The 22,109-nt window shown below is 47.5% G+C and overlaps 1 protein-coding gene across 3 annotated transcripts; it reads left to right on the top strand.

The window, feature by feature from the left end:
• The first annotated feature begins 851 nt into the window (after positions 1–851).
• PLEKHB1 (pleckstrin homology domain containing B1) lies at positions 852–14,356 on the top strand. 3 transcript variants are annotated; one of them, XM_069555246.1, is made up of 8 exons: positions 858–999; positions 2,287–2,362; positions 3,726–3,878; positions 4,471–4,573; positions 5,697–5,736; positions 8,404–8,508; positions 12,438–12,537; positions 13,104–14,356. In XM_069555246.1, exons 2-8 carry the CDS (start codon positions 2,326–2,328, stop codon positions 13,238–13,240), a joined length of 675 nt encoding a protein of 224 aa, XP_069411347.1. In that variant the 5' UTR covers positions 858–999; positions 2,287–2,325; the 3' UTR covers positions 13,241–14,356. The 3 variants fall into 3 exon arrangements, with proteins under 3 accessions (XP_069411346.1, XP_069411347.1, XP_069411345.1); XM_069555245.1 differs by lacking the exon at positions 8,404–8,508 and having other exon boundaries at positions 852–999; XM_069555244.1 differs by lacking the exon at positions 8,404–8,508 and having other exon boundaries at positions 899–1,497.
• Positions 14,357–22,109: the final 7,753 nt, after the last annotated feature.

Genomic DNA, 22,109 nt, shown 5'->3' on the forward strand with positions numbered 1-22,109 from the left:
TGGTTTGATCTCCTTGCTGTCCAAGGGACTCTCAAGAGTCTTCTTCTGTACCACAATTTGAAAGCATCAATTCTTGGGCACTCAGCACTCTTCATGGTCCAACTCTCACATCTGTACATGACTACTGGAAAAACCATTTGTTGGCATAGTGATGTTTCTGCTTTTGAGTATGCTGTCTAGGTTTGTCATAGCTTTTCTTCCAAGGAGCAAGTGTCTTTTAATTTCATGGTTGTAGTCACCGTCCATAGTGATTTTGGAGCCCAGGAAAATAAAATCTCTGTTTCCATTTTTTCCCTTCTATTTGCCATAAAGTGATGAGACACTCATACTTATCCTTCAAGACCCTGCAGCCTCCTCTGGGAAGCCTTCCTGAATCTCTTCATCAGCATCAAACTCTACTTTCCCATTGTCAGATCATACTCTACTTTGTGTGTTTATGTTGGAACATAAATACTATACTTTGTGTGTTTCCCAGACTGGAAACTTGGAAATGAAGGGGCTTGTCGGATGTTTCTTTGTGCCTTCTACTAATGCCCAGTGCCAGGCACAAACTGAGTATCAAGAAAACATGGCAAAACTAGGAGCTTGGTTTTCTCCCTGTAGTTTTACATTTTTCTAGAAAATTAGAGCTCGAGATTCTTGGGGAAAAGTATTTCATGCTAAATGAATGAACAACATAATGACAAAAGCAAAATAAAATCACAGATGCAGCCTCGCACCTGTGCTCCAAGTGGGCACAGGGCTACCTCCCACGAGAGGCTGTATAGTTCCCAGGTCTAGGCCTGCAGACTACAAGTCCCAGAAGGACTCCTGTCAGCCCGTCGCTACACGCCCCGCCCCCTCCCTGGGGGTGGGGCCCCGAGGCAGCTAGGCTCTGGGCTGGAGAGTGAATTGCCCCAGGCACTTTGGGGCACTCAAAGCGCAGGCGCAGCGGGTTGGGCGGCAGCAGCATCAAGTAACCGGCCGTTTTGGCAGCAGCACCGCAACAGGTGTAGACAGGTGGGTGCATTAAGGGGGGCTGAAGAGGGAGTTTACACCTGGCCTTCTTGTCTGACCTATGTCAGAGCGTGAAGATGGGAGGGAGCGGCCGGAGAAGCAGGGACAAGGCCGGGCCTTCCACCCCAGGTGTGCCAGCCAGCCCTTGCTACGCAATAACAGGTGTAAGTTAGTTGGGGAGGGCACTTGGATTCCAATCCAAGCTCCATCACACAAGCACTGGACAGAGTTGCAGTGGGGCCCAAACTGTTCATTGACTCACCTGGGGATCTTTGAAGACTATCAGTGCTTACCTCCTGCCCTCAGATATTCTGATTTTATTGTTATGTGATATGGGCTGGATATTTGGGAGTTTTAAAAACTCCTACGGGGATAATGCTTAGAAGACAGGACTGCTGGGTGTGAATCCTGGCACCACTGCTTACTAATCAAGAAGATCTGTGCAAGTGACTGGACCTCTCCAGGCCCCAGTTTCCTGGAAATAACAAGGAATATTGTGAGGTAATAGATGAAACCACTTTAGAAGTATACCTGGCATACAGTGCTCGATAAATCATAGTTGCTGTTGAACTATTATTCTGTGCACTTTGTAAATGGGTTCTTTGTGTGTGTGTGCTCCGTCGTGTCTTACTCTTTGCGACCCCCAGGGACTGTAGCCCGCCAAATCCTCTGTCCATGGAATTTTCCAGGCAAGAATACTGGAGTGGGTTGCCATTTCCTACTCCAGGGAATCTTCCTGACCCAGGGATCAAACCTGCATCTCCTCTGTCTCCTGCATTGGCAGGTGGATTCTTTACCATCGAGCCACCTTGGGAAACCCTGGTGGGGTTCAGATGTGAGGAGGGCTTTCTTATCATGAAAGTCCCTTGTTTACTGCCATGCTTCTACTAGTCTCTGCTGCCAGCATTTCAGTATTCCAGGGTTTCTAACATTTTCAGAGTTCCTCACTCCAGCCTCTACCTCCCTGATGGACACCCTTATACAGATCTAGATGTGGAGGCTGGGAAAAGGGACTTGGTCAAGGTTATGGGGATGAGATTGGAATCCAAGCTTCTGACCCCCCCCACCCCATTGCAAAGTGTGGCTGCCCTGCTGACCCCACAAGCACAGTGCTCTCATTATGTGCCCAGAGCCAAGAATGGAGAGGAGACAGACAGGCTTGCCCTTGTTTGTTTATTCACACTCCCTTAAACCTTTCCTCAGTGGCTCCCCCAGGGAGGACCGGGGTGGGGGTTTTTCTCAGGGGAGCCTCAGTGGAGCAGCTGATGAAGTCTGTGATCCCTCTGACAGGTTCCGCCTGACTCCACCCTGGAAAGTCCTTTTGAGGAAATGGCCCTGGTGAGGGGCGGCTGGCTGTGGAGACAGAGTGAGTGACCCTGGGCCAAGCCCTTTTCTGTCCTGTACCTTATCTGGGGCCAGGGGTGAGGGAAGTGGCCTGTTGGACTTGCACAGTGAACCCTTCTCTCAAGAAACCATGCCCTTTTTATCCTTCCCTCCTTTGGACATACTCTTCGCTCTGCTGGGAATGTCCTTCACATTCCTGACTGCTTAGTAAACTACTTATTTTTCAAGACCCAGCTCAGGTGTCTCTTTCTGAAAGGAGCCTTCTCTGCCTTTTCTCTACTCCCCACCCCAGCCCCTGCTGTAGCACCAAGCTGGGTTAGCAGCTCTCTTTTCTGTTCCCAGTGCCTCACGCATACCCCTCTTATAGCACTGATCAATACTTCACCATCCTTACCTGTGGGCCTCACCAGTCCCCTACCGTATACTGTCTCCAGACTGTGAGCGCCCGGAGTGCAGGGACTGGGTTTAACCCCCTGTGGCCCAGAGCTAGCCACAGAACAAGGCACAGAACAAAATGAAAAATGCCTCTGTTCTTCAGAATTTGTAAAGTAAAAAAAAAAGCAAAAACAGAATTTGTAAAGTAAAAAGCTCTCTTAGTCTTTACCCATTTCTGTTAAGACTTCCAGTCTCGAAATGTCTAAAGCTAGAGATCGGTCTTCCAGATCCACCTCTGACCAGAGTCATGGTCTGAATAAGAGCTGTCCTGGGCTAGGAGCTCCCCGATACCCCATGGCCCATCCTCAGTTCATTCAGTCCAGAAAACACTGAGTCCAGGTCCTGCTGGGTTCTAGGATCTGGGAGGTGAGCTATGGACAATCCCTCTGCTCTCCATTTGGCAGAAGAAACTGACACTATACAAATGACTGTCCCCCGGGGCCTTGGTTTTTAAAGTACTCAATAACTGTACAACCCTCAGCAGAATGGATGCAATGGAAACTGAAGGTTTCCTTAAGGCAAGCGTGTGACAACTAGTTTTCTATTAATTCTTGCAAAAATCCTATTCTGCATTCATACAAAAACAATTTAATGCTTTTTCTCTGACAAACTGTACATATAGAAACAAATGTTCAACTGGACATGAACTTAAACTATCACATGTCTTGTGATACTTAAAAGATTTCCAGCCTCCCCCAAGGAAGGAATCAGATCATTCATTTACCATTCAGCACATGTATGGATCCTTGACTATGTTGTTAGGCTCAATGGGAGGCAATGGGTGAGCAAGACAGAGGCCCTGCCATCATTTCAGGGAGTAGACAGACAAGGAAGGGGTGATTACAACACTGGGGGCTGGGGATAAGGGGATGTTGGGAGCCCACCCACGGCTCCTGCCCCCACTCAGGCTCTGTGATCAGCCCGTATTGTGGGTCTGGAATATTGCACAGGCTCCATCCTCCGCCGCTGGAAGCGGAACTGGTTTGCCTTGTGGCTGGATGGGACCCTGGGCTACTACCACGATGAGACTGCCCAGGATGAGGAGGACCGCGTGCTCATCCATTTCAACGTCCGTGACATAAAGATCGGCCAAGAGTGCCATGGTGAGCCTCTTTCTCTCTGTGACTACAAGCTCGGCCCTCCCACTGTGTCTGAGAACACCTGCCATTCTCAGGCGTTCTTTGCAGCTTTCAGAGGCCTTCCACAGACGTTGCTTCTGGGCCTCTATCAAATCCAGTTCATGTGGTGTAAGTTAAGAAATGAGTTCCTTACTGAGTTCCTACCCTGTGCTGAACCTGGGCCCTATGCTGGGTTCATAAAGGTGAGTCAGACACAGTTCCTGCCCTCTCCAGTGCTAGGAATGGGAAAAAATGAAATGAAATAAGGAGGCTCAGAGAAGTTAAGTAACTGGCCCAGAGCTACCCAGCAAATATCCTTGACCAAGGCTCAGGTCATAATTATAACAGGGAAACTGGGAGAGAGATGTACCTAGCTAGGGAAGCAGGCGATGTGGAAAGGTGGAAGGGTCTAAAGAGTTGAGTAAAATCCCAAGGAAAGTATGTGAGATCAGAGGAGGTCAGCAGTGGCCAGTCAACAGGACCCAGAGAAGTCAGTTCCTGTTCTTGTTCCCGGTTTGCTGGGGAGACCCAGGGCCTGTGCCCTGTGGAAACCCCATACGCGTGTGTCGGCCTTTAGATGTGCAGCCCCCAGAAGGCCGGAGCCGAGATGGCCTGCTGACTGTGAACCTGCGGGAGGGCTCCCGCCTGCACCTGTGTGCTGAGACCAGAGATGACGCCATGTGAGTCACTCCCAGGAGAGGATGGGGCGGTATCTCGGGAATATGACCAATGTCTTCCTCCTCGTTGAGCCGCTAGCACCCTAACGGTAGGAGAGCGGGACAAAGACCAGTGAGCATGGTGGTTCAGTGGAGGTTGGGCAGAGTGGGTTTGAATGACTCACAGTGATTGGTATGGTATCCAGTAAACTCCTGACATGGTCCACAATGAATTCAAGACTGCTGTGGGAGCAGTGTGTGCACAGCTGCCTCAGGTGTGGCCCCTGGTCATTCCTCAGGGTCAGGCATCTAACAGCCTCTTAGGTAAGCCCTCACTTGGGGTGACACACAGGAACAGACAGCCCTGTGGCATCTTCAGAGAGCCCTCCTCTCACTCCCTTCTTAGAAAATGGCCTGGGGTGGGGGGTACTCTGATCTGAGGGATAGACCCTAATACACCTAACAGAGGTAGCCCGTGGGGCGCCCTGTGTTGGATGCAGGTCCATGCTGTGAGAGCCTGGGTGTGTCTTCCTCAGGCGCCTTTTGCTCACTCACATTCTTTCCCTTCCTACTCTCTGGCAGGGGGTCAGTTGGCCTTCAGGCTATAGGAGAGTGAAAGAGATGGGATGTGTGGGAGCAGGGGAAGCCGAGCTCGGGGTAGACAAAGCACAGAGCCTCCTTGTCCACCCCAGCCAGGTGCCATGGCAACCAACAAAGGCTCAATTGTCCGGTGTCCACTAGGCGTTCCCGGGGCTCTGGGGTCAGAGTGTAGGGGAACCGAGTTTGTAGGTTTGGGATGTGGAGGTAGACTGCAGCCAGAGGACCAGCCTAGGCATGTCAGAATCTGAACCACTAAAGGACCACCCAAGCCCAGCTGTCTTTTGTCTAGATGGGAAAACTGGAATCTCCCCAGCGGTGAGGAGACTGTGGACTGAGAGAGTTATAGAACTGCAGCAGCTCAGCTGGGGGCTTTTCTGTGTGACTGGGGCAGCTGAGGGGTCCCCTTTGTCTTCCCAAGGGAGTGAAGAGGATCTCCCCTTCACAAGGGACTGGGGCTAGAGGCGGGGTAGGGGAGGAAAGTCTAAAATGTGGGGCCCAGTCTCCCTTCTGCACTCCCTCCTCATGGTCTCGTGGGTTTGCATTGCAGAGCGTGGAAGACGGCACTGCTGGAGGCGAACTCCACGCCGGTGAGCCCCCTTCCTCCCTGTCTCTTCCCCACCCCTACTTGCCATGGAATCAAGGGTGACTCAGGCTTAGTCCCCACCTGCCAGCAGTTCTCAGTTTCCATATATGTGAGTGAATAGACTTGTGCAAACTCAGAGGCCCTGAGTCCCAAGTGGAAAAGGACAGAAGACGGCCAATGGGTGAATAAAAGATGTTCACCAAAAGATTTGGAGGAGGGAGAGAGAGGCCTCCAAGAAGGCTTGTTGAAGGGGGTGGCATGTGAGCAGGAGGAAAGGAACTATCTTTTATCCAGCAACTATTATGTATCAGGTGTGGTATAGTTGTAACACCAGCTACTCTCACAGCCTTCCTGTGAGGTTGGGATTATTGTTCCCCCTCTGCAGATGATAAGGTTGAGCTTTATTTATTCACCTAACAAATATTTACTGAGTTCCTACTATATGCCAGGCACTGTGCCAAGGACCATAATCAGGAGGTAGCAGAGGAGATGTGGGCCCTGCCCTCCTGGACTCAGCCTAGTGGGGAGCTAGATGTGAAGTCACAGATTAGAGTTGGTGGTTCCACCGCAGTGATGAGAGCTGCTCAGACAGAGACGGCAGAGTGCATTCAGTATGCATCCACCATGATGCCCTGACCCAGGTGGGAGTCCAGACAAGGCTTAAGATAAGACCTGGAGGATACCAGATATCAACTGGGTGAAAGGGGTGGGCTGAGGGGAACAGCTTTCCAGGCAGAGGGAGCTGCAGGTGCAAGGGCCCTGAGAAAGGTTATGATGTTGGCAAGCTGACAAACAGAAGGAAGGCTGGGGTGACTGCAGCTCAGGGAGCGAGAGAGCAGTCGGGGATGGAGGGTTAGCAGGCCAGGCACGAAAAGCTGCGTTAAGGAGAGTGGTTTCTGCTGAGAACACTGGGAGTCATTAAAAGTTTATTAAGACCAGGCTTGTGGTTTTAAAAAGATAATCTGGCTGCTAGGTAGGGAATGGACTGAAGAAGGTCAAAGTGGATGCCCAGAGATCTGTTAGAAGGCTGGGACAGGTGCAGGCCATCTGGCTGGGGGTCTGAACTAAGGCCTTGCTGGCAGAGACAAGCTGATGAGGAGGACAAGACACATTTAGGAGGTGGAGTCAACAGAGCTCAGTGACTGATGGAGGTGAGGTTTTGAGGAACTGCCCAAAGCCCCCAGCTCTAAGGTGGCCCAGCCTGGCCTCAGCCCCCATCTGCCTGACCCCAGACTCTGTGCCTGCTCCTTCTCTGTGGCACAGTAGAGCCTCTTCTCATCTGGAGAAAAAGTCTGTTGGGAAGTGGCAGGTAAGACTGGAACGCATTTAGAAACTCCCGCAGTATCCGCCTGCTGAGGGCTGGGCATTGTGCTTGAGGACCTAGCATCCACTGTATCAGTTAATCTTCAATAAGAAAGAGGAGGGGCTGGTATTCTTAGTCCCATTTTACAGAAAGGGGAGCTGAGGTTCAGAGGGGAATTGGCTTGTCCAAAGTCTCATGGTCATAAATCAGTGGATTGGAACCTAGGTCAGTGAGATTTTGAGGGAAGGGAATTATCCACAGAAGGAGCTACATGAGCAAAGCTGGGTAAGTGGTATGTGCAAATGTGTATGTGCAGACACGTACGTCTAAAGGCCAGGAGTCTGACCTGGCTGGAGGATAAAGCGTGGAGGGAAAGAAATGAGACGTGACCTCTGAGGAGCCGCATCACAAATGCCTTGAAGTCCAGGAAGGAAGTGAACTTTATCCTGAGGGCTGTGGGGAACTATAAAGGGCATTAAGCAGGGGGGCTGTGGTCAGGCTTTGGGGAGCAGACTCGAGCTTCTGGGTAGAGGCGGTATAAGAGGAGGCTGGGGTGGTGATCAGCTGGGTAGAGTGACCTGACTCTGAGCTCCAAATCTGGCTGAGGCAGGGCAGACCTGTCGTCCCACCCAAGAGGGTCAGAAAGAAGTAGGTGAGGGCTGGCCGTCTGCACTCTGTGACTCTATGAAGCTGCCTGTCCCTTCTCTGCGCCCACCTTCCTGCTGCTCTGCTTCCTACATCTCTCTGCTCCGACCTCCACTCCATCTCCCACTGCTCTACACACACGTACATGCACACCTCCCTCTGGTCCCTAGGCTTGCTCGAACTGGATGTATTTGTGTCTCTGTGTCTTTGTACCAGTGTCTGCCCCCCTCTGAGTGTTCACGCCTGTGTCTGTCTGTCCTGTACCTACCTAGGAGTGACCTCTGCTTCGTCCCTCTACATCCTGCAGGGTTATACCCTACACTGGGTGGAGGTTCCAGGAGGAGCCCCTGACTCTGGCTGTTCCAGGGAACACAGGGGTGGGGGGCACAGTCATGGGTGATGGGTGCCGGTGGATGGGTCAGTGATCGGAGCTATGCTGTGCTCCCTGGAGACTGGGAGCCTTAGCGGCCTGGAACAGGTGAAGGTGGGCCAGTTCTGGAGAGACACTACTGATCCTTCTTCTCTGTGTAACTTTGGCAATTTCACCACCTCTTCTGAGCCCTCCACCATTACCGTGGGCTGAAGAAGAAGAGGATAGCTATTCCCTTGCCCAGCTGGCAGAGGGCTTTGCTAGGGCCTGTGAGGAGCTCTGAGTCTCTCCATATGTAGAGGGCCTCTGACACCCCCCTTCCTCCCCTTCTTGGGTTTCTGTGGCTTGAGCAGGCCCCAGCTGGAGCCACCGTCCCTCCCAGGAGCCGCCGGGTTTGCCCCAAGGTCAGGTGTGTGACCCGCTCGTGGAGCCCCTGTAAGGTTGAGAGGCGGATCTGGGTAAGTGCGGATTCAGCCCTTCCTGCCACCATTCTGGCCACCAGGATGTGCCTCCTAAAGTGGGCCCAGCCACATCCCCTCCCTGCTCACAAACATTCCATGGCTCCCAACCATTCGTAGGACAACCAACCCTGCTTTCAAGGCCCCTGGGATCTGGCCTGGGCCAGACTCGCTCACCTCGTCCTGCTCGTCCCCTGTGCTCCAACTGCTCTGCTCTATCCTCTGCTCCCAGCTGTGCCAGACCTTTTCCCTCTCTCCAGCCTCTGTATATGCTGCCCTCTCTGCTGCAAAGACCTTTACTTTCCTTACTCACCTGACATCCTCTGAGACACCCCGCAAAGACTGCTGGCTCCTCAGGGAGGACTTCCCAAACCTCCAGCCATGGTCACTCCCTCCCACTGCACTAGTGCTGGTACTGTCTTCATTCTGCCTGATTTCTAGTTCCTTCCTTTCTGTCTCTAGTCTCCCACGAGACCTGGAACTTCCTTCAAGGCAAGAATCAGGTTAGGTCAGCTGTGCCCCTTGGGAGCCTGGCACAGTACTGGGTATACAGCAGGTGTGCAATGAGTGCTCAGTGATGTGGGCAGTCTATTTTGATTCTCCTACTCCTGGTGCATGAAGCTGGGGCGCAAGAAGGCCTCAGGCAGTGTTCACTTAATGGGCAAATGAATGAGTGAAGAAAGGGAGAAAGGAAGGAGTGAAAAACCCTGTTATGGCCTCACTACTGCATATTATAACTTAGTCCGTGTCTGTCTCCCTGCCACACACCCCAGCCAGTGTTTCCAGAAAGCAGGATTTGGGGGCGAATCCTCTCTCTGTCCTCAGTGCTCAGCCTGGCATGAGGTGGGCGCAGCGAGGGGGCTTGGGTTAGAGTACCTGTGGTCAATTGTGAACTTTTCTAACACAGTGACACTCAATGTAGCTGTGTGTTAGAATCGTTTAAGGACTTAAAAACAATGGAAATGTTCAGATCCTACCTCTGGATGCTCTAATTGTGTAGTTCTGGGGTGGTGCCTTGGAAATCTGTGGTTTCAGAAATTTCTCCAGACAATTCTGATGTGCAAAACCACTGAGCCCAGCAGTGCTAGCATCACCTGGCTGCATAGACGTGGCTCTGCTGGATTCTCACTGTGCCTTGGGAGTGGGCAGTGTAGGAAAGACTGTCCTCATTAGTAGACCAGAAGACTGAAGCTCTGAGAGGTTATCTAACATGACTGGGAGCACTTAATTTGTCAGTGATTCCCAGCCCAGAATTCTAAGGCATCTATAGGTAAGACATCCTCATACCCAAACTAGGATACAAATTGTTTACAGTGGAGATGCCTAAAAATAGAATTTTAAAAGCTATAAACCTATGTATACACAGCAGCTTTTCCTTTTTTCCCCTTTTGTGTGTCCTTTTTTCTAGTCTTATTGAGTTATGTGACATATAACATTATATTAGTTTAAGGTATACAACATGATTTGATATATTTGTATACTGTAAAATGATTATTAATGTACAACAGCTTTTCTGAGGGGAGGGGTCTATTTGTATGTGACCTCCTGATTGACTGTGTCCCCACCTACAAAAGGGGCTGGACCTGAGGAGAGGGAGGGGATCTGGGATCAAACCCTTAGGGTCTGTCTGGGAGGTCTCTGGGGAGTCCCCTGCCCCGTTGCCAGGTAACTCACATGAGTTTACCTTGGGGCCTCTTAGGCATGGAGGATAGAAACAAATGCCCCACAGAGACATGAAGTGGTGTTTTCCACTTTCTTCAGGGCCTGGGAGGGTCACTGGCTCACAGTGCAACTGCAGGGCAGATGTAGCCTCTGGACCTCAACTTCCCGACCAGTAAAACTGAGGATCTGAGAGCATAGATCTCCTTAGTCCCTTCTAAGGCTTAGAGCTCAGATCCTGGTCACCCCCAGCAGAAACCCCTATTGGATCACCCTTGGGGAAGGAGCACAGCAGGAACGTCACTTGAGACTAAGCCTTGTTTGCCTGAGCCTTCTGCATTGCTCTGGGTCTGGTCATTGTCCCTGACTTGAAATTGGACTTAAGAATTGGGTGACTATAGTTCCAGTCTGACTCTGTATTTGACTCGAGATAAATTCAATATATTAGACACCTGCCATATTCCAGTCAGGCCTATTTTTAGACCCAGGTGGTGGTGGGAGTGTTTTCTTCAAGTGTGATGGGAGAAACACCTCACAGGGATACCAACAATAAAACCACAGAGTGGCTGGTGCTGTGATGAGGGAATTCTAAGGGCCGTGGGTGCCCCAGATGGGGCCCTAACAAAACCTGAGTTTCAGAGAGAGTGATATGTTGAGTTGAGTGTGAAAGACAAGTTAGGTAGTTGAATAGAAAAAGATGAGAAAGGCATCCTTATCGAAGAGAAATGGCATAGATATTTGAAATCACAAGGCGTGCTTGGAGGACTTCTCCTTACAACCAAACTTCTTGAAAGAGATGTCATGATATGTTGACTCCATCCCTCACTTCTCAACCATTCTTCAATCTGCCATAGTCTGGCTTCTTCCTTCTTTCCTCCTCCTCTGAAAAGTGTTTTCAAGGTCACCCACAATTTCCAAGATGCCAAAACCAACAGCTTATTCTCTTGGCACGGGACAAGAGAATGGACAGAACATATTTAGAAGATAAAATCATGAGATCTGGTGATAATGTGATGTGGGAGATGTGTGTGAAGACACAAGTGCCAACCTGCTGTCTTGGTTTAAGTGGGCAGTGGTGGCATTTACAGAAGAGCATTTACAGAAGAGCCGGCTGAGGGGTAGAAGGATGATGGAATCACTGTGAGATGCATTAAGTTTGGACACCTGAGCTTCCAAGGGACCACCTGGACCATTTAGGTGTAAAGTTCAGAAATATAAGGTGCAAAGGGGCTAAGAAGAGGGAGCCAGAAGAGAAGGGGATGCTGCCCCCTCTTCAGGTCTGTTCCCTTTGGGTAAAATGAGGGTCTTTTAGGAACTTAGGAACTTAGGGTCTTTAGGAACTTAGGAACTTTAGGTCTTTTAGGAAATTAGGAACTTCTGTTTAATTCAGCTTATATTTATTACTCCATGCTAGTCACTAGGCCTTGATGGCAATACAAATGAATTAAAGTCCTTGCCTATAGCTCACGTCGGTGGTGCAGGCAGGAGAGGTCAGGAGGAAGGCCAGGAACAAGAGGCACAAGCCTAGGCCACAGAGAACTCAGAAAGAAAGGAGTTTTTCTGAGACCAGAAGGTCTTCCTGGAGTGGGTGACCTTTGAGTCAGGCTTTGAGGGATTGATAAAAATCTAATGAGGGAGGGAAAATGGACATCTATTCCTCCCTCCCAGAGAGAATGCTGACTGTTCTCCTCTGAGCCTACATCCCTGGCTGTGTGGTAGAGTGGAAAACAATGCCTGCTGTAAGGATGAGAGGAAATAACATATTATTTCCTCCCCCAGGACTTGGAATATAATGGATGCTTAATGATAGTTTAGTTACTTCTCATCTTTATCCTTCCTTTCTCTTCCTTCCTCCACACCCCCCTTTTATTTCCTGGGCCTTGTCCAGCCCCCCCCCCCCCTCCATGACTGGGAGAGTAGAGAAATCCATTGGCTTTCTCCAAGTGTGACCACTAGAAAGCTGCTATTTGCTAGCAGATAATAGCAAATCTATCAAAGGAAGTAGGGAGCCATGGAGAATTTATGATCAGGGGAGGGCTAGGTAGGAAAACGGGGGCAGGAAAATGGCCTCACTGGGAGCTGAAGTTTTAGATAATAGCGGTCTTGTGGGGAGGTGGGGCTTTTCTTCAGGATCTTGCTGGTATCTGGAGATCCATTTCTAAATTTGGTGAGGTGGCGCTGTGGGCCTAGAAGGGTGTGAACCAGGTGTGAGGGGTAGGGGACCAAAGCCTGGCCCCTGGTCTGGCAGCTGACCAGGCAGGGCTTCCCAGGTGCGTGTCTACAGCCCGTACCAGGACTACTATGAGGTGGTGCCCCCCAACGCGCACGAGACCACGTATGTCCGCAGCTACTATGGACCGCCCTACGCGGGTAAGTCTCCGGCCCGCCCTTGCCCCTGCCTATATCCCCACCCACGGTCTGTCAGTCGGGACCAGGCCCCACCCTTTTAGTGACTACGTATTTTCCCAACGGGACCCTCTGCAAGGCCCTCCCCATGCCATAAATCAGAACAGCCCTGGAATCAGAGCCCCTCCCCACTCCAGAGAGGACCTCTTCTCTAGGCCGGCCCCTATTCGCTGGCTGCCCAGCAATACCCGTTCCTGAGTTGGTAGCGACCCCTGGTGGCTAATGCTGGAGACGCGGCCTCCCCTCACTCCGGGGTCTAGTGGTTGGGAAGGCCCATCCTGAGGTGTGGTCGAGATTTTTAGGAGACCCCACGTTTTCTTCGCCGGTCAACCCTAACCCCATGGTCCCAGAACGTCCGTAGCAGATCCAGGGAGTAGAAGCCGTGGGCACAGAGCGCGCATCCTTCCTGTTTCAAGGCCTCAGTTTCTCCGACTGGAGAGCCAGAGAGTGGGCCCGGGACCTAGTGGAAGGAGGCGGATGATCTCTCTGCTCTCTCAGGTCCGCGGCCCTCACAGATTTTCTCTCCGCAGGGCCTGGAGTGACTCACGTAGTGGTGCGGGAGGATCCCTGCTACAGCGCGGGCGCCCCCCTGGCCATGGGCATGCTTGCGGGAGCCGCCACAGGTGCCGCACTTGGCTCGCTCATGTGGTCGCCCTGTTGGTTCTGAGCCCTGGACCCTACGCATAGACCAAAAAGAGCCCCTGTCTCTTTGGTCCCACCTTTCACTAGCCAAGTCCAATCCCACTTTGGAAGCTATTATCCCAGGCACAAACATAGCTCAAAATCCTTCTATCTACTGCTAGACATTCCAGAAATCCATTATAGACATTTGGATGTCTTTCTCCCAAATACACCAGGACACAGAAAACGCAAGTCATGGGGCTTCAAGTTCCTCAGTCACTGGAGACACAAGAATCAGGTTCTTTCCTCTGGCAGCTCCAGGCTTGGTGGGGACAAACAGGAGTAAAGAGACATTTGACAAAGTGGAGTTATCAATCTGTTGACAGTATGAGGGCAAAGAGTGAGGAAGGTAGACTAGGGCTGCAGTTGTTGGCAGGAGTCCAGAGCTGTGAACATAATGGCACGTCCAAAGAGTTGAAAGGGAGTCCTCTGGGCTGGGGTGTGGGCAGGGGCCAGATCATGATGGTCCCCCAGGCTAAGAAGGTGCTGAGTAAGGGGGAGATGTGAGCCTTTGGAGGGAAGTTTCATGATTGTACTTATAATGAACATATTGCCTGTTTTAATACCCTAACACCCCCTGAATTTAGCCCCATTTTTCCCACTACTAGATTTCTGGGTCCCTTGTTCCTTCAATGCGCAGAAAGCCCGTTTTCCATGTCAGGGTACTTGGGGCAGCAATTGAGCTGAACCTGAGGTCCCCTTGCTAGGGGGCAGGTGAGCTCTATTTGTGACTTGCCCCTAGGTTGGTGCCTCCATCAATAAATGATTTTCTACTCCCCAGGAGGTTGGCCCTCTATCCATAGCTGTGGCTGTCACCATCTCAGGCTCTGTCCCTTGCTTCACTCTGGGAGAGATGGCAGTGTTCACCTCTGGGACCTGATCCATCTTTGTCTCAGTCCAGGAGGCCCCACACGTGCCTCCCTGAAGGTGGCCCAGCAGTCTCATTTGGTCCCCTTCTAGTCTCCTCTCCCATCCTGTCCCAGTCACTAGCAGAAATGCTAACATTCCTGCCCAGTAGCCAGAGTAGCGTGCTAAAATTCCCTTGTAGATAGGGGCTCCAGTTGCCCTGCTGCAGAAACTAATAAAGGTGTGATTGGCTCTAGCCCTGACTCTGGCTTTGTTTGTTCCCCCAGGGTGCCCTGTCTCCCTGGGACATTTCTGTGACTCAGCACTGACTAGTGCCTTCTCTGGTATAGTGAGAAGAGTGTGGATTCTGAGGTCAGGTAGGACTGGTGGCAGCACATTAGCTGCCATGAGGAATTCTGGGGGCAAGTCACTTGACCGTTCTGGACCTGGCTTTCCTACTAGAAGCTGGCAGGTTGAAGCTGGCCATCCTTGAGGGCTTGGCAGGAGAGGTTGCCTGAGAATCTCTGTCATCTGAGCTGATGCATGATCCAGGCCATGCCCTGCCTGTCTGAGCATCCTGTGGTATTGGGTAGGGTCTTTTCCAAGAGGTTCCATCCTTCTAGAATTGAGACAATCAGTTGTACTCATAGAGACAAGGTGCCTACGGAAGGAAACAACCATCTTAAATCAGGCCTTTTGAGGCTGTTACGTAACAGAAATCCCTTCTCAAACTGATTTAAGCCAGAGAAGGGAAAATATAGGGAGCTTCCGTGGTGGCTCAGATGGTAAAGAATCTGCCTGCAATTCAGGAGATCTGGGTTCAAAAGATCCCCTGGAGAAGGAAATGGCAACACACTCCTGTATTCTTGCCTGGAGAATTTCATGAACAGAGGAGCCTGGCAGGTTACAGTCCATGGGGTTGCAAAGAGTCGGACATGACTGAGAGACTAACATACACACACACAAGGGAAAATACTGGGCCTCAAACCTGAGAACCCAGAAACTGTGTGGTCCAGGGACATGAATATTATCACTTAAACTATGCTTCGTTCCCATCTTTACAGCCACTGAATCTGCTGTGATCTGGAAAAGACGGTCTAAAACAACAGAGCTTAGAGCAGGTCTGGGGTAGTGTCCCAAAGGAAATTTAGGGCACTGTTTCCAGAAGTAGATGAATAAGTGAGAGCTGAGAGGCAAAAATATCAGGTGTCCAACTCAGTTATGTTTCCAGACCTGAACTTAAGAGGGATATATAAACAAATAGCAATGATTCCATGAAGTAAGACAGGAACATGGTACAGTGGAAACTCTGAGGAAGAGGTGTCCAACTGTGCCAAGGAGACTGGCAAAAGCTTTGGGATAGGAAGTGAAAATTTAGGGTGAGCCTTGAAAGGTGAGTGGGAGTTTGCAAACAGAGAAAGGAAAAACAACAGATAGAAGAAACGGCATGCAAAGGCCTAAAAACATTTTAGATTCGAGAGTACTGAGAAATTCAGGCAATGGTCTGATGTCACAGCAAGTTGCGTGATGAGAAGGGGTAGTAGGTGGGCCGGCTTATTGAGAACCTCCCACAGACAGGGCGAGAAAGATGCAAATGGATGTTCCAGGTGCAGCGGATTCTCTACCATCTGAGCCACTAGGGCTTCCCTTACTTCAAAATCTCTCCATTAATGACTACAGCATGACTTCATCTTCCAGTTGTTCACTAGACAGTTATTACATTATTCACACACACATTAAGACAAACATTCATTCTCACAGACAACGCAGTTTGATCTGAAGGTGGCTGGGCTCAGGATCACATCTGGCCCACATATTGTTTTATCTGGTCACCACAGTGGTTTTTTACAGTTTCAAATTAAAATGTGATATCACTACATACCCCACTAAATGACTAAAGGTGAAAAAGACAACATTAAATACTGATGTGGAACACCCCTGGGAATCTCATATAAGTGTAAACTGGTACCGCTGCTTTGGAAACTGATCAGGTAAGCCAAACATATGCATATCTCTTAACCCATCGATTCTACTCCCAGGTACTCTCAAACAAATGTATTCATGTATTCACCTAAAAACAGTAGGTACAAATGTGTCATAGAAACACTGGAAGAAAACTCAAATTCTAGAATAGGTGGATTCATTGGTATATTCCATTCACAGAATGAAATACTAGTCAATAAGAATTAATTATCCAAAAGTATACACAAAATCATGAGTGAATCAAAAAAATCAGAGAGGAATTGGGGAATGGGGGTGGGAGTGGGAAAACAGTTACACTATGACAAGTTTCCCCTTCCTTATTGAAGTAGTGTAATATCAACCTTAGTATATGCTGATAAATCAAAGATGCACACTGGAATCCCTAGAACAACCAATGAAAATATAACATGAAGAGGTTAAGCTAAAAAAGCCAATAGAGGAGTTTAAAGAGTAGATGCAGCCAAGAAAACAAACACCAACACAGCAGACTCATATTCAAACATACTATAATTACATTAATTTTAAGTGGACAAAAAGCATAAATTAAGAGGCAGAGATTATCAGAATAAACAAGCAAGACACAACTATGTAACTGTGTATAAAAGATACACTTTAAAATACACAAATAGGTTGAAGGTGAAAGGACAGAAAAAGATACACCAGGGAATTCCCTGGTGGTCCAGTGGTGAGGACTCAGTGCTCTCACTGCTGGGGCCTGAGTTCAGTCCCTGGTCAGGGAACTGAGATCCCTGAGCTGCGCAGCAAGGCTGAAAAAAAAAGATATACCATGCAAAGAGTAGGTAGCAGAAAGTTGGAGTAGCTATTGTAGTATTAGACAAAACAGACCATAAGACTAAAATGATCAGAAATAAAAGAGGGGCATTTCATAAAGAGTCAATACATCAGGAGGATGATAGCAGTTATATGAGAGAGATTTACACCTATAAATGCATACATTAAAAAAGAAGGAAGACCTCAGTAACCTAACTAGACACCTTAAGGAATCAGAAAAAGAGCAAACTAAACCCAAAACTGGGAGAAGGAAGAAAATAATAAAAATTAAAGCAGAGATAAAAGAAATAGAGAAATTCAGTGAAACCAAAAGTTAGTTCTTTGAAAAGATCAACAAAATTGATCAGCTTTAGCTAAGGGGGAAAAAAAGAGAGAAGACTAAAATCACTAAAATCAGAAAATAATAGTGGAGACATCACTACTGGTTATAGAGAAATAAAAAGGACTAAAAGAGAATAATATGAACAATATGTATGCCAACCAACTGGATGACAAAGAGGAAAAATTCCACACAATTTACCCAAATTGAGTCATAAAGAAATAAGAAATCTGAATAGATCTATAGTAAGGAGATTGAATCAGTAATCAAAAACCTCCCAATAAAGAGAAGTCCAGGACTAGATGACTTTGGTGATGAATGCTACCAAATATTTAAAGAAGAATTAACACTAGCACTTCTTAAACTCTTCCTCATAAAATGAAGAAGAAACACTTCCTAACATTCCATGAGGGCAGTATTACATGATATCAAAGCCTGACAAAGACAGTACAAGAAACCTTCAGACCAATATTCCTTATGAATATTCATGTAAAAATCCTCAGAAAATTACTAACAAACTGAATTCGGCAGTGTATTAAAAGGAATGTACACAACGATCAAGTGGGATTTATTCCTGTAGTGCCAGGAACTTTCAACATATGAAAGTTCAGCCATTTAATACACTGCTACTGCTAAGATGCTTCAGTTGTGTCCGACTCTGTGCAACCCCATAGGTGGCAGCCCACCAGGCTCCCCCGTCCCTGGGATTCTCCAGGCAAGAACACTGGAGTGGGTTGCCATTTCCTTCTCCAATGCATGAAAGTGAAAAGTCAAAGTGAAGTCGCTCAGTCGTGTCCAACCCTCAGCAACCCCATGGACTGCAGCCTACCAGGCTCCTCCGTCCATGGGATTTTCCAGGCAAGAGTACTAGAGTGGGGTGCCATTGCCTTCTCCGATTTAGTACACTACATTAATAAAATTAGGGCTTCCCCAGTGGCTCAGTGGGTAAAGAATCTGCCTGCAATGCAGGAAACACAGGAGATGCAGGTTTGATCCCTGGGTTGGGAAGATCCTGTGGAGAAGGAAATGGCAACCCACTCCAGTATTCTTGCCTGAAAAATCCCATGGACAGAGGAGCGAGCAGGGCTACAGTCAATGGGGTCACAAAGAGACATGACTGAGCAACTAAGCAGCAATAGCATTATTAATAAAACAAAGGGAAAAAACCCATGATCATCTCAACTGATGCTGAAAAAGCATAAAATTCAATACATTTTCATGATAAAAACACCCAAGAAACTAGGAATACGACTTCCTCAACATGATAAATACTACATATACTACCCACAGCAAATATTATATTTGGTGGTGAAAGACTGAAAGGCTTTCCTCTAAGATCAGAAATGAGAGCATGCCTACTTTTGTCACTTCTACTGGAAGTTTTAGCCAGAGCAATTAGGCAAGAAAAAGAAATAAAAGGCATCCAAATTGGAAAGAGAGTAAAATCATCTTGTTCACAGATGACATGATCTTAAATGTAGAAAATGCTATATATTCCACAAAATATTGTTAATAAACCAATTTTGCAAAGTTTCAAGATACAAAGTCAACACAAAAATCAGTTGCATTTTATTCACTAGTACTAAACCATCTGAAAACAGAAGTAAGGGGAAAAATTCCACTTACATTAGTATCAAAAAGAACACAACACTGGACTTCCCTGGCAGCCCAGTGGTTAAAAATCCCCCTGCCAATGCAGGGGACATGGGTTCGATCCCTGGTTCAGGAAGACTGCACATGCCACAGGGCAACTAAGCCTACTGAGTAAGCCTGCACTCTAGAGCCCATGTGCTGCAACTACTGAGGCCCACACACCCTAAGGCCCATGCTCTGCAGTTAGAGAAGTCACCACACTGAGATGCCTATGTGCCACAGTGAAGAGTAACTCTCCCTGGCTGCAACTGGAAAGCCTGTGCACAGCAACACAGATGCAATAAAGCAAAAAATACTTTTAATTAATTAAAAGAAGAATGAAATATTTAGGAGTAAACCTAACCCAGGAGGTGAAAGACTTCTATGCTGAAAAGTAGAACTCTGCTGAAAAGAATTAAGACATAAACAAATGCAAAGTTCTATGGTCTGAATGTTTCTATACCCCAAAATTCATATATTAAAATCCCACCAGAAACTAAAACAACATTGTAAATCAACTATAAGTCAATTTAAAAATACATACATTTTTTTAATTAAAAAAAATTCCTTATACTCTAAAGGTTATGGTATTAGTAGATGGGGCTGTGGGAAGTGCTTTAATCATGAGGGCAGAACCCTTATATCAATGGCATTAGTGCCTTTATAAAAGATGCTCCAGAGAGATCTCTGGCCCCTTCTGCCCTGTGAGGATACTACAAGAAGTCAGTGACACAAAAGAGGGCCCTAATCCAACCAACTATGCTGGCACACTGATCTTGTCAGATTTTTAGTCTCCAGAACTGTGAACAATCAATTCCTGCTGTTTATAAGCTACCCAATCTGTAGTATCTTTTTATAGTGGCCTAAATGAACTAAGAGAGAAAAAATAATACCAAGGTGTGGAAGTGCTGCTATAACAAATACCTAGAAATACAGAAAAGAGCTTTGGAAGTGGGTATAAGCAGAGGTTGGAAGAGTTTGGAAGTACGTGCTAGAAAAAAAGCCTATACAGTTTAAGAATGGACTCGCAGGGCTCAGAAGGAGAGCTTAAAGAAAGCCTCTCTTTTTCAAGAATACTGAAGTGGTAGCGACCAGAATATTGGTAGAAATACAGATGGAAAAAACCATTGTAATGAAGTCTCAGATGGAAATAAAGAATGTGCTACTGGAAACAGGAGAAAATTGGCAATTCTTATTATAAAGTGGCAAATATGGGTTTGATTCCTGGTCTGGGAAGATTCCACATGCCTCGGGGCTGACCCCTCACTCTAGAGGTCAGAGCAGCAACTACTAGAGGCCTCATGAGTAGGGCTAGAACTAGAACCCGAGAGCTGAGCTGCAATTACTGAGCCTTCACTCTAGAACCTGAGAGCTGCAACTACTGAGCCCAAGTGCCACAACTACCGAAGCCCTTGCACCCTAGAGCCTGTGCTCTGCAACAAGAGAAAATGAGAAGCCTATGCACCGCAGCTGGAGAGTAGCCCCTGCTCACAGCAACTAGCGAAAGTCTGCGTGCAGCAGTAAAGATCCAGCGCAGTCAAAAATACATTTAAACTGAGAGATTGGGACTGACATACATACACTACTATATATAAAACATGATTAGTAAGAACCTACCGTATAGCACAGGGAACTCTACTAAAGTACTCTGCAATTACCTCTATGGGAAGCCCTACCTCTATGGGAATAGAATCTAAAAAAAAGAGTGGATAGGGACCTCCTGGTGGTCCAGTGGCTAGCACTCCATGCTCCCAGTGCAAGGGGTGGGGGTTTGAACCCTGGTCAGGGAACTAGATCCCACTTGCTGCAAGTAAGAGCTTGAATACTGCAACTAAAAGATCATGCATGCTGCAATGAAGATTGAAGGTCCTGTGTGTTGCAACCAAGACCCAGTGCAGCCAAAATAAACTTTAAAAAATAAATATTTTTAAAAACACATTAAAAAATAAAAATGCAAAGAGTGAATATATGTATAACTGATACACTGTGCTGTATAGCAGAAACACAACATTGTAAATCAGTTATATGTCAATAAAAATTAATTTTTAAAAAAAGGATGTGCAGCTGAGTTGGGAATTGTGTGATGTTTTACAGTGTATTTTTGCATGGAAATTTTCTTAAGGTTAGGAGGTGACCTGTTGTCAATGTAACCTGTTCTGCGACCAGCTTATCCTAACAAAGGAGTCTCTGCGTTGGTGGCAAGTGCTCTATCAGCTTTTAAATGCTCAACCCATGCCCAACAATTTTATAGCTGCTCCCAAGATTTCCGTTAGCAATAGCCTTTACCTACACAAAACACAATGGACCCAGTCTGGTTTTTAAGTCAGACCCAGTTGAACTGTGGTCAGTAACCACCAATAGTTCCTGATGTGGAATCTGGGGATAGAACCAAATGATGGGGTTTTTCACTCAAAATAGGGAATGGTGGAAAGCCAATTAGATTGGGAGCTCCATGCAAAGAGAGCAGAGCTCAGAAACAAGAGGAACTTGCCCACCATCTTTGAAAATGGTGAGAAAGACAGAGAACTCAAAAGGGTTCATGGGTTTGCCTGTGTTTCTCGTCATCCCCAAAGCCATCAGAAGTAGCCTTCAGTTCAACTGCTGCCAGCAAATCTGTTTAAAAAACAAAATTCAGCTGAGTAAATTTGAAGCTCTAATTGGCTTTATTCAATGATCCATTAATAGTAACCCATCTAGTGGATAGAGAGGGACTCTGAGGACCTCTACAAAACAGAAGGCTTTTATAGGCAACAGGGGGTTGGAAAAAAATGTTTCTAGTAAAGAACAGATTGATCTTCCTAGAGGGGACAAATGGGATCTATTGGGTGGGTTATCTCTCTAGTGCTGACCAGGTAATTCCAGGTCAAGTGGTTAAAGGTCACATTCCAAGAAGCTGAAACTGCAATTAGGTTAGGTTAAGTCCTGTTGACTTGTGGCTTAGCGCAAGTGACTCCATTTGGGGTTTGTTGTTTCATTTTTAACATATGAGGAGAGAGAAATGATTTAAAAGGTGGAATTCTTAGGACTTCCCTGGCAGTCCAGGGGTTAAGATTCTGTGTTTCCACTGCAGGGAGTGTAGATTTGATCCCTGTGAGTGGAACTAAGATAGCTGATGCCATGTGGTGCACTGAAGTGAAATGAAAATGAAAATAATAAAAAGGTGAAATTCTTAATCAAAGGGGAAACAGGAACTCGAAATTTGAAAAATTCTCAGCCTATTCATATTGAATAAGAGAGTTCATTTAAGAGAGAATACAAAGGGTGTGGCAGGATTTGGTAAGAT

This window comes from Ovis canadensis, chromosome 15 (genome assembly GCF_042477335.2).
Source record: "Ovis canadensis isolate MfBH-ARS-UI-01 breed Bighorn chromosome 15, ARS-UI_OviCan_v2, whole genome shotgun sequence".
Lineage (NCBI taxonomy): Eukaryota > Metazoa > Chordata > Mammalia > Artiodactyla > Bovidae > Ovis > Ovis canadensis.

Excerpts from the sequence above, each read along its gene's own strand:
- PLEKHB1 (XM_069555246.1), top strand. The coding sequence starts at position 2,326 with ATGGCCCTGGTGAGGGGCGGCTGGCTGTGGAGACAGA. Across the intron at positions 3,879-4,470 it reads GATCGGCCAAGAGTGCCATG|ATGTGCAGCCCCCAGAAGGC; the intron begins GTGAGCCTCTTT and ends GTCGGCCTTTAG. Across the intron at positions 12,538-13,103 it reads CTATGGACCGCCCTACGCGG|GGCCTGGAGTGACTCACGTA; the intron begins GTAAGTCTCCGG and ends TTCTCTCCGCAG.